Source organism: Taudactylus pleione, unplaced genomic scaffold (assembly GCF_031769625.1).
Source record: "Taudactylus pleione unplaced genomic scaffold, aTauple2 ptg000572l, whole genome shotgun sequence".
NCBI lineage: Eukaryota > Metazoa > Chordata > Amphibia > Anura > Myobatrachidae > Taudactylus > Taudactylus pleione.
This window is the reverse complement of record NW_028284974.1, coordinates 631,803-644,446: the sequence shown is the minus strand read 5'-3', so window position 1 is coordinate 644,446 and position 12,644 is coordinate 631,803. Positions and strand designations below refer to the sequence as shown.

The following is a 12,644-nucleotide window of genomic DNA, read 5'->3' as shown; positions in this document are numbered from 1 at the left end:
CCGGGCTCAGTGTGTTACAAAAGTTGCCTCCTGCCCTGCAACCATTGGCTGAATGTTCACTCGCTGCGAGTCTATTGGCTCGGGCAGACCCCGCCCCTTTCGTGTGTGAAACAGCCCCTCTTCCCAGGGCGGGCCACGCCCACTCCTTCCAGTTTGATGGCAACACGCTCGTCGACGTCACCGCCGCCCCGCGCCATTGGCTGGCGCCTTTGCCTTTGCTCAGCCAATGCGCAGCCACGGCGGTGACATCAGCTAGCAACCATCCCCCGGCACGCGCCGACGAAGGGGAGGGGGGGTGTAAGGGGGCGTCGCCGGGCCGGGCAGTGTGAGTCCACCACGAGCGAGGCCCCTCCCTCCAGGCGATGACGCAACTGCCGAGGGGGGAAGCTGATTGGTCAATCCTGACGGGCTCTTGCTGTTGCTGTGTGTGTGTGGGAAGAGACGGCTGGAGCTGCCGGTATCTCATGAAGAGCCGAGAGAGGGGAAAGAGGGGTGAGTGACTTTGTACCCGCTCCCAGCAGCTGCTATGGGGCTCTCTGTCACAAAAGGGCTGACTTCCGAACTCGATGGCCCGCACGGCCAGCTGGAGGGATCCCTGCACTTATTCCACCTCCTGCCTCACACCAGCCTCTCCTCGCTGCACTTGCTGGTAGTTGTAGTTCTTTACCAAGTAGTTTCAGCTTGCTGTCTAGGCGAACCTTTTCTCTGTCGAACTACAATTCCCGTCAGGCCCTGCGGAAAACTCCGCTCTTGATAAACAAGGCGCTTAATCTCTCACTGTGGTTGGTAGGCTGTGACCACGCCCTACCGTGCTTCCTATGGGCTACTGTACCTGCCGGTCATCTATTATTAGCGTGTCTCCGCCTCCTTCCCCCCCGTTAGGCACGTCTGATTGGCTACTGTACGTGTTGCTCAAGCTTTTCTCCAGCTGTCAGGTTGCTCCGCCCTCTTGGAGATGACAGGTGGCTTTCCATTGGCTGCGGTATCTGTCACTGGGCTAGTTGTGGGCCGTGATTGGTCGCCTCCTCCAGCTGTTCCTGCTTCATTCACCATTTTGTCTCCTGGAGTAAGGGGGCCAGGCAGCAGTGTGTGGATGTCCGTGGGTGAGGGCCAGGTGAGTGTCCGCGGCTCCCCTCTGGTCACCTAGGGCCTCTCCTCCCTGCCCACAGCCGCAGCCTAGATGTGTCTCTATTGTGCACTGCCCCCTGCATCCATCTCTGTCTGCTCACTGCCTGAGTGTATTATTGTGTGTGCACAAGACTTCTACCCGGAGCCTGCTTGTGGGTGTGCATGTGATCGTGTGTGCTGACCCCTGCACAGAGCAGCAGCACCCCCTGTCTGTCCATATGCTGGGGATGGGGTGTCAGGGGTAATCTGCATTGGGAAGAGTGTACTGGAACTTACTAGCTAGCTCCCCCCCATCCCTTAATGCTTCTATTGACCCATCTACATTGCAGAGCTGCACATATATATATATATATATATATATATATATATATATATATATATATATTTCACTGTGCTCCATGGCCAGATAAAAATCTGCTGCGCTTAATGTTGGAGACAATGGTTCGGCCTTTGTGTGATTGATTTGCCATTGCGTAAAAAGAAGGAAAAAAAAAAATCTCTTTTGTTGTGGAGCAGGGGGGAGCCTTCCGTGCGTCGTGCATGGCAGCCAGTGATGTCTTTGCAGGGAGGAACAGGGGAGAGTGGCTGTGAATAATGTGTTTTGCATTTAGATGAGAGAGCTGCTTGGTGGTTTGGGTTTGAGGGCATAAAGTTGGGTGCAGGCAGGAGAAAGTAACTTTTCAGCAAGGAAATGATGTCACATCAGCCAATATTTGGTTGGAAATAAAATAAAATTGGCCGGATGGTTTAATTTCTCATCTACGTTTATTTGGGCATGGGTCCGATGTTCTGGTATACATGCATTATTGATCTTTCCCATTAGGAGGCTGTTTTGTGCCTGAAGCCACTATATACAGTGATGTTGACATAATGTAATTCTTATGCCTTTGTCCCTCACATCATTCCAGTCTGAGCTCAAGGCACCACTCATCGTAGAGTGCCAATATATAACCCAGCCCACATTACTCAGGACATAAGCCGTACGGTGCCATGTGGCAAAGAATGTGGGAGTTGCCCACTTGGCCATCTCACTTCTCTCTGAGTTGTTATTACACAACTGCAAAAGAGAGCAAATAAATACACAGGGCACAGAATGCATGCAGCCTTTGTCTTGCCTAAGAAACTGGTTCATGAGTGCAGTGTTAGTAGATTGCAGGATGTTGAGAGTTGACTTTCGTTCATGGATAGACTTGCCTGTCTGCAGATAACCACGGCCTGGGCAGATCGTTTCCATTGTAATTACAACATCATCAGTCTGTACAGGGTTCTGTGTGATCGCAATGTGGTTTTTGGCCTTGCCGTGTGTGGGGTTGTACATTGCAGTAGCGTAAAGTGTGTGTGGGGTTTATGGTGAACGCTAAGATATAAACTGGGCTATGGTTAAACTAATAAGCTGTATAGGTTTTTATAGTGAACTCCAGTGTGGTATAAAGGAGGTATAGATTGAACACTTATATAGTGCAAAGGGAGGTGAGGCTAACACTGGTATAGTGTAAGTCAGGCCGTGTGTCATCCTGAACACTAGGTAAGTGTAAGTTGGGGAGAGTATGATGAACACTAGTATAGTGTAATTAGTGGGGCGGTTATGCTCAATACTAGTATAGTGTAATTAGTGGGGCGGTTATGCTCAATACTAGTATAGTGTAAGTCAGGCCGTGTGTCATCCTGAACACTAGGTAAGTGTAAGTTGGGGAGAGTATGATGAACACTAGTATAGTGTAATTAGTGGGGCGGTTATGCTGAATACTAGTATAGTGTAAGTAGTGGGGCGGTTATGCCGGACACTAGTATAGTGTAAGTAGTGGGGCGGTTATGCCGGACACTAGTATAGTGTAAGTAGTGGGGCGGTTATGCTGAATACTAGTATAGTGTAAGTAGTGGGGCGGTTATGCCGGACACTAGTATAGTGTAAGTAGTGGGGCGGTTATGCTGAATACTAGTATAGTGTAAGTAGTGGGGTGGTTATGCCGGACACTAGTATAGTGTAAGTAGTGGGGCGGTTATGCCGGACACTAGTATAGTGTAAGTAGTGGGGCGGTTATGCCGGACACTAGTATAGTGTAAGTAGTGGGGCGGTTATGCCGGACACTAGTATAGTGTAAGTAGTGGGGCGGTTATGCCGGACACTAGTATAGTGTAAGTAGTGGGGCGGTTATGCCGGACACTAGTATAGTGTAAGTAGTGGGGCGGTTATGCCGGACACTAGTATAGTGTAAGTAGTGGGGCGGTTATGCCGGACACTAGTATAGTGTAAGTAGTGGGGCTGTTATGCTGGACACTAGTATAGTGTAAGTAGTGGGGCGGTTATGCTGGACACTAGTATAGTGTAAGTAGTGGGGCGGTTATGCTGGACACTAGTATAGTGTAAGTAGTGGGGCGGTTATGCCGGACACTAGTATAGTGTAAGTAGTGGGGCGGTTATGCTGGACACTAGTATAGTGTAAGTAGTGGGGCTGTTATGCTGGACACTAGTATAGTGTAAGTAGTGGGGCGGTTATGCTGGACACTAGTATAGTGTAAGTGGGAGAGTCTGTTATGCTGAATAGTAGTATAGTGTAACTGTGGGAGGTGCTATTGTGCACTAGTTGGGAGGTGTGCTGGACACAACGATCATGTTATTTGAGGAGTGTGCTGAAAACTAATAGTGTAAGTCAAGGGCAGGGGTAAGTGAACACTAGTACAGGGAAAGTCAAGGGCAGGGGTAAGTGAACACTAGTACAGGGAAAGCCATGGGGAGGGGTAAGTGAACACTAGTACAGGGAAAGTCATGGGGAGGGGTAAGTGAACACTAGTACAGGGAAAGCCATGGGGAGGGGTAAGTGAACACTAGTACAGGGAAAGCCATGGGGAGGGGTAAGTGAACACTAGTACAGGGAAAGCCATGGGGAGGGGTAAGTGAACACTAGTACAGGGAAAGCCATGGGGAGGGGTAAGTGAACACTAGTACAGGGAAAGTCATGGGGAGGGGTAAGTGAACACTAGTACAGGGAAAGCCATGGGGAGGGGTAAGTGAACACTAGTACAGGGAAAGCCATGGGGAGGGGTAAGTGAACACTAGTACAGGGAAAGTCATGGGGAGGGGTAAGTGAACACTAGTACAGTGAAGGTTGGTGAGGGTATGCTGAACACCAGTACTGTATAGTGTAAGTAGGGGGTCGGTTAGTAAGTGTGGGGGGGGCATGTTATTTAAGTTGTGTGTGTGTGTGCCGAAAGCTAGTGCAGTAGTAGTAGGGGTAACTGATCACTAGTATAGTGTAACACGGGGGGAGGGGGGCTTTGATGAACACTGGTATAGTGACTAAGGAGATATGATGAACACTAGTGTAGTGTGTAAGGGGCTGTAATAAAGAATAGTGCAGTGTAAGTCAGAGGGGTTGGAGAACTGTACTATAGTTAATAAGGGGTACGGAGTACACTAGTATGGTGTGAAAAGTGAAGTGTTATGTTTGCGATTATCGCACGCCCTGCTAAGGTTTCCTTCAAGATGCTAACAATATTGCAGCATACGCTAGCAATGGATGTTTAGTTCACCCCTCCCCCTTTATTCCATTTGGTTATATTATACATATAAATAACATGATAATAAAATCAGATTTATGGTCGGAGCCTCCTGCCTGGAATAATTGAGACGGGAGAGATACAAATCCCTGCGGGCAGTGGGTTATCTGGGTATGGAGGGTGTACAGAGTATAGCACGGTGGGATTGTACCTTCTGCAGGAATTGGTGCAGTGACTTGAGGGGGTGAGAGTGTGTGAGTGAAAGGCGTAGGTGTACTTGTAGAGAGAGCACCTGGGCGCCTTGTCTGTGCGTGAATCCGTGCATGTGATATGTGTTCTGTAGGTGCAATATGTCGTGGTGCTTGTGTGTCATCGTTCCTCCCCATCCTATGCTGACCTGCCCATAACCGTACAATTGTGATTCGTAGTTATTTTTGCTGTCTGCGTGGGTGTGCGCGAAAGCCTGTGTGTACACGGGTGTGTGGGTACATGTCCCTAATCTGCATACTTGCATGATAATGTGTCTGAACATGTTCTTTGAGCAATATGTGTCCTGGAAAGTTCCCTGTATGTGTTTGGGCATATATACTCCATGATTAGGGACATTTTCCCTGTTCACCTCATTTAATAAATGGATATTGGGCCAAAAAAATAAAATAAAAAATACACTTTGATAACGGAGGGATTCTGAACATATTCAGGACACCGACATCAGGGTGGATTTATAAAGTGCTATATGGCATCTAGGCACAGTCACGTCTCGCTGACGGGTAGATACCAGTGACTGGGCTCATTGTTGAAGCTGTTTCTCTACTGCTTCAGTGGCCAAGACAGATCCACTCACTGATGTTTTATGAGCACAAACATCATCAGATGAAGCAGCAGGGGGGTTTAAGAGCAGCCCCTCCGTATAGTCCTCTTCATGCATATGTTCCAAGCACCAGACATACAGGCAGTCAGTCGCCCGGATAACGTCACTGTGCAGCCATTTGACTCCTGGCGGCTTGCGTGAACCAAACCTATGTGAAGCCCAGGTGTTTATATTGTTTCCATGTTTCTTGTGGTAGGTGTATGTCTGTACATGTCTCCCAGATGCATTTGTGTGTAGGTGCATGCTCTGCTACGTAGATATGTGTCAGGACATGTCTGCTTGCTGTGTATGATTAGCAGACCATGTCTTTATGAGGCTGATAACACATGCACACTGCCATACGGTACTGTACCGTGCATGCTTTGCAAGAACTTGGTATTTAACTATTTCTGTGCTATGCAAATGTATTTAATTGCCACCCTGCCTGGTAATGACAAGATTGTGTGTGTGTGTGTGTGTGTGTGTGTGTGTGTGTGTGTGTGTGTGTGTGTGTGTCTGCACTTATCCTTCTACAGATACGGTGCCTGTATTCTAGGTGTAGATGTCTGAATCTATTTATAGCGGTTGCTGGGGTGGAAGGAAGTGATTGCACCCAGTATATGAGTCACATCACCCCCTCACATAGATCAGGCTCAGACACCCTGCTGGTCTTTAGCTGTTGTTAGACTACAACTCCCAGCATTCACTCCCAGCTTCTGGAGCAACCCAGTGACCGGTCTTCTGTTAACTTGCAAGTTTTAATACCATTCTGCAACTTTTACTAAATACAGATCGAAGCCAGAAAGATAAAAAAACATGGGGTCTCATTAGGAGCAAATAAATTTTTAGGGTTGCAGATTTACACCTGGATCATCCATATAGCCATGTAAGGGGTGATGAAAATACAGTTCATGGTTTATGCATTCGGGCAAATCCACTGGCTGCTTTTGATGCAGCACATAAATGCTGGGCAGCCTTATTTCAGCACAATAATTTGAGTTAAGTTAGGGCATGTTCCCCTCATAACTCCATTTGCATATTTTAGAATTGCCCCTCTGCAGCGTAACTTGTTTTTTTCAAGGTGCAAGTTTGCCCGTTATTGTCGGATCCACTCCTAAGGCCGAATGAGTCAATTGCTGGCTGGAGAGCATGTCCAAATCAATGGAAGGCGTAGAACCACTTCAAGTAGGGTAATCGTGCAAGAGCAAGTTCTCTCGGCATTCATGGGGCCGACACAGGGTTGATTGCAAGTCTGATTTTACTGCGTGTTCTCCGGAACCAGCATACGGGGCTACGGGCGATTCCGAGTTGTACGCCACTTTGGTGCTACACTTGCGACAGATTATGCTGATTTGGGCTGTAATGGGATGTCTTGATAGGATTGTGGGCCATGCAAACTTGTACGTGTATGGAAATCCGAGCGTTTTCAGATGGATCTTGTATGCCAAGGATAGGACTGGTGCAAGTACGCACTATAGATGACTAGCACGAAAGCAAACGTGCAGAGAGGGGTGGTCCGGCTCCAGCGATGTGTACAATTCTGCATACGGGCAAATATATGCATTTAGTTCTGTGCGCACAATGGGGCAGAAATTGTGGCCAACTTGCGTCAAGCTCTGCATTGTCCCCGTGTCTGTGGTTCCCAAACTCACTGTTCAAGGAACACTAACAGTCCAGGTTTTAAGGATATACATTTGCTTAAGCACAAATGGTGAAATCAAATTTACTGAGGGCCTAAATAAGCCCCTGTGCTCAAGCATGGATTGCCTTAAAACCTGGACTGTTATGGTGCCTTGAGGACAGAGTTTGAGAACTGCCCTCATATTTTTTTGTAATATTTATTTTTTTATTATTTACTTTCCTTATTTTCCTGTTTTTGTGAGAACTGTAGTTCTAGGCTAGGCCCGGCCAACCTGTAGCTGTCCAGCTGGTGTGAAACTACACAGCATACCCAGCATACCCTCCCACTGATCAGCTGGTAAAGCATGCTGGGACTTGTAGTTTCACAACAGCTAGAGAGCCACAGATTGGCCAGGCTTGTAAATCGTTGGTAGGCAATGGGTATGCATTGACGTTAGATTGTGTTCTGTCTAGACTTTTTATTTTTATTTTTTATTTTTATTTTATTTCAGGTGCCGTCTTTCTAAGAAAGAACCCCTAAACATGAAACCAGTAAAGAAATCTACTGGTCCAGGGAACGGCAAAGTCTCAAACTCCACCCGCAGCAAGAAACAGAAAAGGAAAGTGGAGGAGGGAAGGCAGGAGGAAGAGGAAGAGGAGGAGGAGGAGGAAGAGGAGGAGACAGCATCCGAGGAGACAGCTGACAGCTCAGGGCATTCCCTGGAATATGTGGGTGCCAGGAAGATCCAGGTAAAAGTGGAGCCTACAGGGACCGACATAGCAGGGAATCCGGCTAAACAGCAAGTTATGTCAACCCATCATTCAGAACCCATGATGGAGACTGAGATGCAGGCTGGGACATCTCAAAGTTGCATTGAAACTTCCAACAATGACCAAGTGAAAGTAACGTATGACCCACCTCGCTGGGACATGCCTCTGAGCCGAAAAACTGCCACTTTTAAGTCTAAAGCCCCTAAGAGAAAATACGTGGAGGGCCATGGATCGCAAGATGGACAAGAGGATTCTTCCTGTAGCAGTGAAGGTCTTACTGCACCACAGGAACATACTTCAGAACGGTTAGTTGTACCTGCCATTGAAACAGAGGATATGTGTCCTTCGGTGAGGTCTTCCTCTACAGACACGGCCAGCGAGCATTCTGCTGATTTAGAAGAAGAAGCTGAGAAAGTCCAAACGGAGCCAGAGACTCCTGCCGAATCCTGGCCTGAGATAGACATACAAGGTCACATGCAACCCCAGAGAGTCCTGGCACGGAAGGAGGATGTCTTCCATCTTTGCCAAGTAAAGCAGGTCCGTAGAAACCAAGAGCTTGGAGTGCTGTTTCCCGGCTCACAGGTGATTACATTCCTGGACATCATGCAGGAACCTGTTCTTTTAGATCAGGTCCCCCCACCGAGCGAGATAGAAGTGGGTTCTGCAGTGTGTGCCTGTGTTGGACCTGAAAATACAAGTTTCCGAGAGGGAACGGTAGTAGAAATTGTTCAGAGTCCACAGTCTTACAAAGTATGCTTTCAGCAGAACCCCGGTCGAAGAGAGCGTGACTATGGCTGGGTCCCTCACAGCAGCATTCGACTTGTGCGATTTCCTTGGTGTAAAGAGCCGATACTGGCAGCTCCGCGTGCGGCAGAGGAGAAGTCGCAACAGACCGTTGGAAGATTTTCAACACCTCATCCTTCAGAGCACCAACCGGCTGGCTCGGCTGAGATGCCAGCATCTCCGCGCGGCTCCGAACCAAAGCACCTTGAGGATGCTGAAGTCTCAAAGATCAGCTACAGCATGCCAGTGAGTGAGGAGAAGTTGACTGCTGTGCAACACTGTATTCTCTCCCCTCCTAAATCGCCCGCCTACGGGATGATAATGGGCCGCTTGCCGGAGCAGCCGTCCCCCTTGCTGAGCCCAGATGCAGGAAGCCGAAGCAGTTGCAGCAGTGTGTCTCTGGATAAGTGCAGTACCCCAGGTTCCCGATCCCGCACACCTTTGACAGCAGCACAACAGAAATACAAAAAGGGAGATGTAGTCTGCACCCCTAATGGCATTCGTAAGAAATTTAATGGGAAGCAGTGGAGGAGATTGTGCTCTCGGGACGGCTGCATGAAGGAATCCCAGCGAAGAGGCTACTGCTCCAGGCACTTGTCCATGCGAACCAAGGAGATGGAGAACATGTCTGAAGGCCGGGGGGGCCGAGAGGGAAGTGCAGAGTTTGAGTGGGATGATACCTCACGAGATAGTGAGGTCAGCAGCATACGCACAGACTCTCGTCCGCGACTTCTGGCCCCCACAGACCTCTCGCGCTTTGACTTTGATGAGTGTGAAGCTGCCAATATGTTGGTGTCCCTGGGCAGTTCCCGCTCTGGAACCCCATCCTTCTCACCAGTCTCCAACCAGTCTCCTTTCTCCCCAACCCCATCACCCTCACCTTCTCCACTGTTTGGCTTTAGGCCAGCCAATTTTAGTCCCATTAATGCCTCCCCCGTCATCCAGCGCGCGGCTCGGAGCCGACATGTAAGTGCAAGCACCCCCAAAGGACAAGCCGTATTGACTCCGGAGATGCTGCACCACTCCCACCACAGAGATAGGCAAGCTACTGGCATCCTACCCTCATTTCAGACCAACCTCACCTTCACCGTGCCCATGAGCCCAAGCAAGAGAAAACCAGATTCCCACCATTGCAGTGCCAGCTCTGCTGCTGACTTCCAAAAGAGCGACAGCCTTGACTCCGGGGTGGATTCGGTCTCTCATACCCCAACCCCGTCAACTCCTGCTGGATTTCGTTCTGTGTCGCCTGCTACCATCTTTTCCTGCTCCCAGCAGGCTTCGCCATCTTTGCTTCTGTCCCCTCCTGCTGGCTTGACCTCAGACCCTAGCCCCTCTGTCCGTAGGGTTCCTGCTGTGCAGCGAGACTCTCCTGTTATTGTACGAAACCCAGATGTCCCCTTACCCTCCAAGTTTGTGGAAAAGCCCCCAGATGGGGGATCTCGTATCAGTGGAGCGGCGGCAGGAGGTGGCAGTCCCCGGCGTATGGTTAAAGTATGCACCAAGGAGCATCCTTCCAAAACTCAACTTCAGATACCAGTGCCCATCAATGCTACCCAAATACAGAGTGCTGCACGGTCTCTGCCATCTGGGCAGACTAGCTCTGGAGAATTGACAACATGCACATCATCTGGCCCGACTGTTCATCCTCCAGCCGTGTTCAGCGTATCCTCGCCATTCCAACCTGTGGCCTTCCATCCATCCCCTGCAGCCTTGCTACCAGTTATTGTACCCAGCGATTACAGCAGCCACCCTGCTCCCAAGAAGGAAATCATCATGGGACGGCCGGGCACAGGTAAGGAATGACTTCATGTTCTCATTGGTGTAGAAAGAGGCTAGATGTGTGTCTTCTGTAGTGATGCATAAGAGTACACAAGGCCTGCCAGGTAGGATCTCTAAATAATACATATATCTTGTAACATTCATCATCCAATCAGACGTCAATGTCATTACATGAAATGCACTTGTCTAATGGAAGGTAACGTGATTGGTTGCCGTGCGTTAAAGCACAATTATGCTGTGTGTTCTGTATTATTACATAATGCTTTTCTTATGTAACGTGCTTAGCTGAGGACACGGATGGTTGGATGGGTAAGCTAGTCAGGATACAGAAAGCACATCGCCTACCCAGACAGGTGCTGACTAAATCGCTTCATACACTTATTTATTTTCTTGTATTGATTGTAAAGCACCGACGTGTACCGTACTGCACAGCCTTCTGTGATGAGGAGGTAAAAGAAACCTTTACTAATTACAATACTGAAACTGTACATGTAGACAAAGGGAGTGAAAGCTTTGCTCTCGGGAGCTTACAATCGAATAGAAAGGTATGAGTCTATGGCCCTCATTCAGAGCCGTTCACTATTTGCGGTCGTTCGTTCAAAATCAAGGGGTGGCTATGCAAATGATCCGTTCGCACATTGCAGTCTGTTCACACCTCTAAGTCTGAACGAGCGAGCAAAACATACGCTCTTTTATTTCTTAAAAACGCCCCCTGGCTGCTCGCACCATACGTCATGTCCGCTATTTATTAGATTAATCGAGTACATCGAACAGGATATGAACTGCTCACTATTCTTGTGGTTGGTTTTTTCAACCGCTATTTTGCGAGCAGTTCTGAGTTAAAAAAACCAAGTGACGTGGTCATTGACGCTGCTATATTAATTATGCACACCCATAAAACGCCCGTTTTGACCTTTAAGCACGCCTGCGATCGGATCTCCACTCCCCGTTTTCAAGCACCTTCCCCTGTTACCACCCACATACGCCTCATTCTGTCACTCAAAATAGCAGGCACTCGCTATATTGCGTACAAATGATTTTCGGCCGCACTGACTGGTTCGCGCATGCGTACTAAAAACCGTACGCATGCGCAGATGTGCGAACATCGCTCGGAACGAGCATACTGCCGATAGCGAGTGGCTCTGAATGAGGGCCAATGTTTCCTCGGATGCATTCCCTAGATATGGATGTATGTGGAATTATGGGCATTTCAGATTACTGAAAGCTGGTTTCTGTCTGGATAAAGAGATCTATTACCTGATTTAGAGTTACACACTGTTCCGCCTGCGTATGGATAGTGCGAGTGTTACACCCCTTTCACACCGCATTGCCGGGTCGATGATGTCACCGCGGTCACGTGCCGAGATCCTCACCAAGCACCGGCTCTTCCTATGTTGGGAACGGGTCCCGGAGTCGCATCGGCCCGATTATCCGTTCACCCTGCCAGTTTGAACCCGCGTTTAACCCTGCTCGTTACCTGGGTTGAAATGCCGGGTCGCTCTACCCGGGTTATCTCGAATTTCACGCTGCGCAATATCCCGGGTTACTGCGCATTCACGTGAAATAACCCGGGTTATTGCTGGCAGCGTGAAAGGTGGTATTGGCAAACTGCGCATGCTTTGGGGCCTGCATATGCAACTGAGAGCATCTATGGCAATCTGACGGTTATAAGGATTTGTTATATTGCCGCTTGCAATGGAGCGGGAGTAATTGTGCGGCACTTACGATAAGTGTGTGGTGGGAATGTTGGTGTATCACGGGCTATTCAGGTGTATGCAGAGATCAGTCAGATCTCTGGCTGGTGCGGATACATGCTGCTTATGGCTATGACCACGACTTCAGCCAACGGAAGGATAAGGCCGGAGCAATCGCATAGATGCAGCCAATACGGAACACAGGCAGAAGTCAGCATTTATTTCCAAACCCTAATAGTGACATCAATTGTAGCCTCTTTACATGCAACTCTGAATAAAGACCCAAAGTGTTTGGGGGTTCTAAGAGAAAGTTATAGATTAAGGCAGCAATACAGAACATGTATGGGGTCATTTAGTTGTTGCCCATGTTCGTCTGCGCACATGTTTGTATGTAATGTCAGACCCAACCTCACAAGTTTTCCTAGGCACCTAGACCCAGTTACTGGGTAAATTAGTGGGATTGGGAAGAAGGGGGACAGGGGAGGGATGGTAGAGTAGGGAATCCATTATTCTTCAGTAAG

General features: G+C 48.7%; 1 protein-coding gene across 6 annotated transcripts in view; it reads left to right on the top strand.

The window, feature by feature from the left end:
- The first annotated feature begins 392 nt into the window (after positions 1-392).
- CIC (capicua transcriptional repressor) overlaps positions 393-12,644 on the top strand; it is a 149,465-nt gene continuing 137,213 nt past the window's right edge. For 5 of the 6 annotated variants that reach the window (XM_088453169.1, XM_088453168.1, XM_088453167.1 and 2 more), the window contains exons 1-2: positions 393-492; positions 7,609-10,442. In XM_088453169.1, coding sequence (XP_088309295.1) covers positions 7,640-10,442 — 2,803 coding nt within the window. In that variant the 5' untranslated portion in view covers positions 393-492; positions 7,609-7,639. Of the gene's footprint in view, positions 493-1,039; positions 1,115-7,608; positions 10,443-12,644 lie in introns of those variants that run through there. The other variant, XM_088453165.1, reaches the window with a different exon arrangement.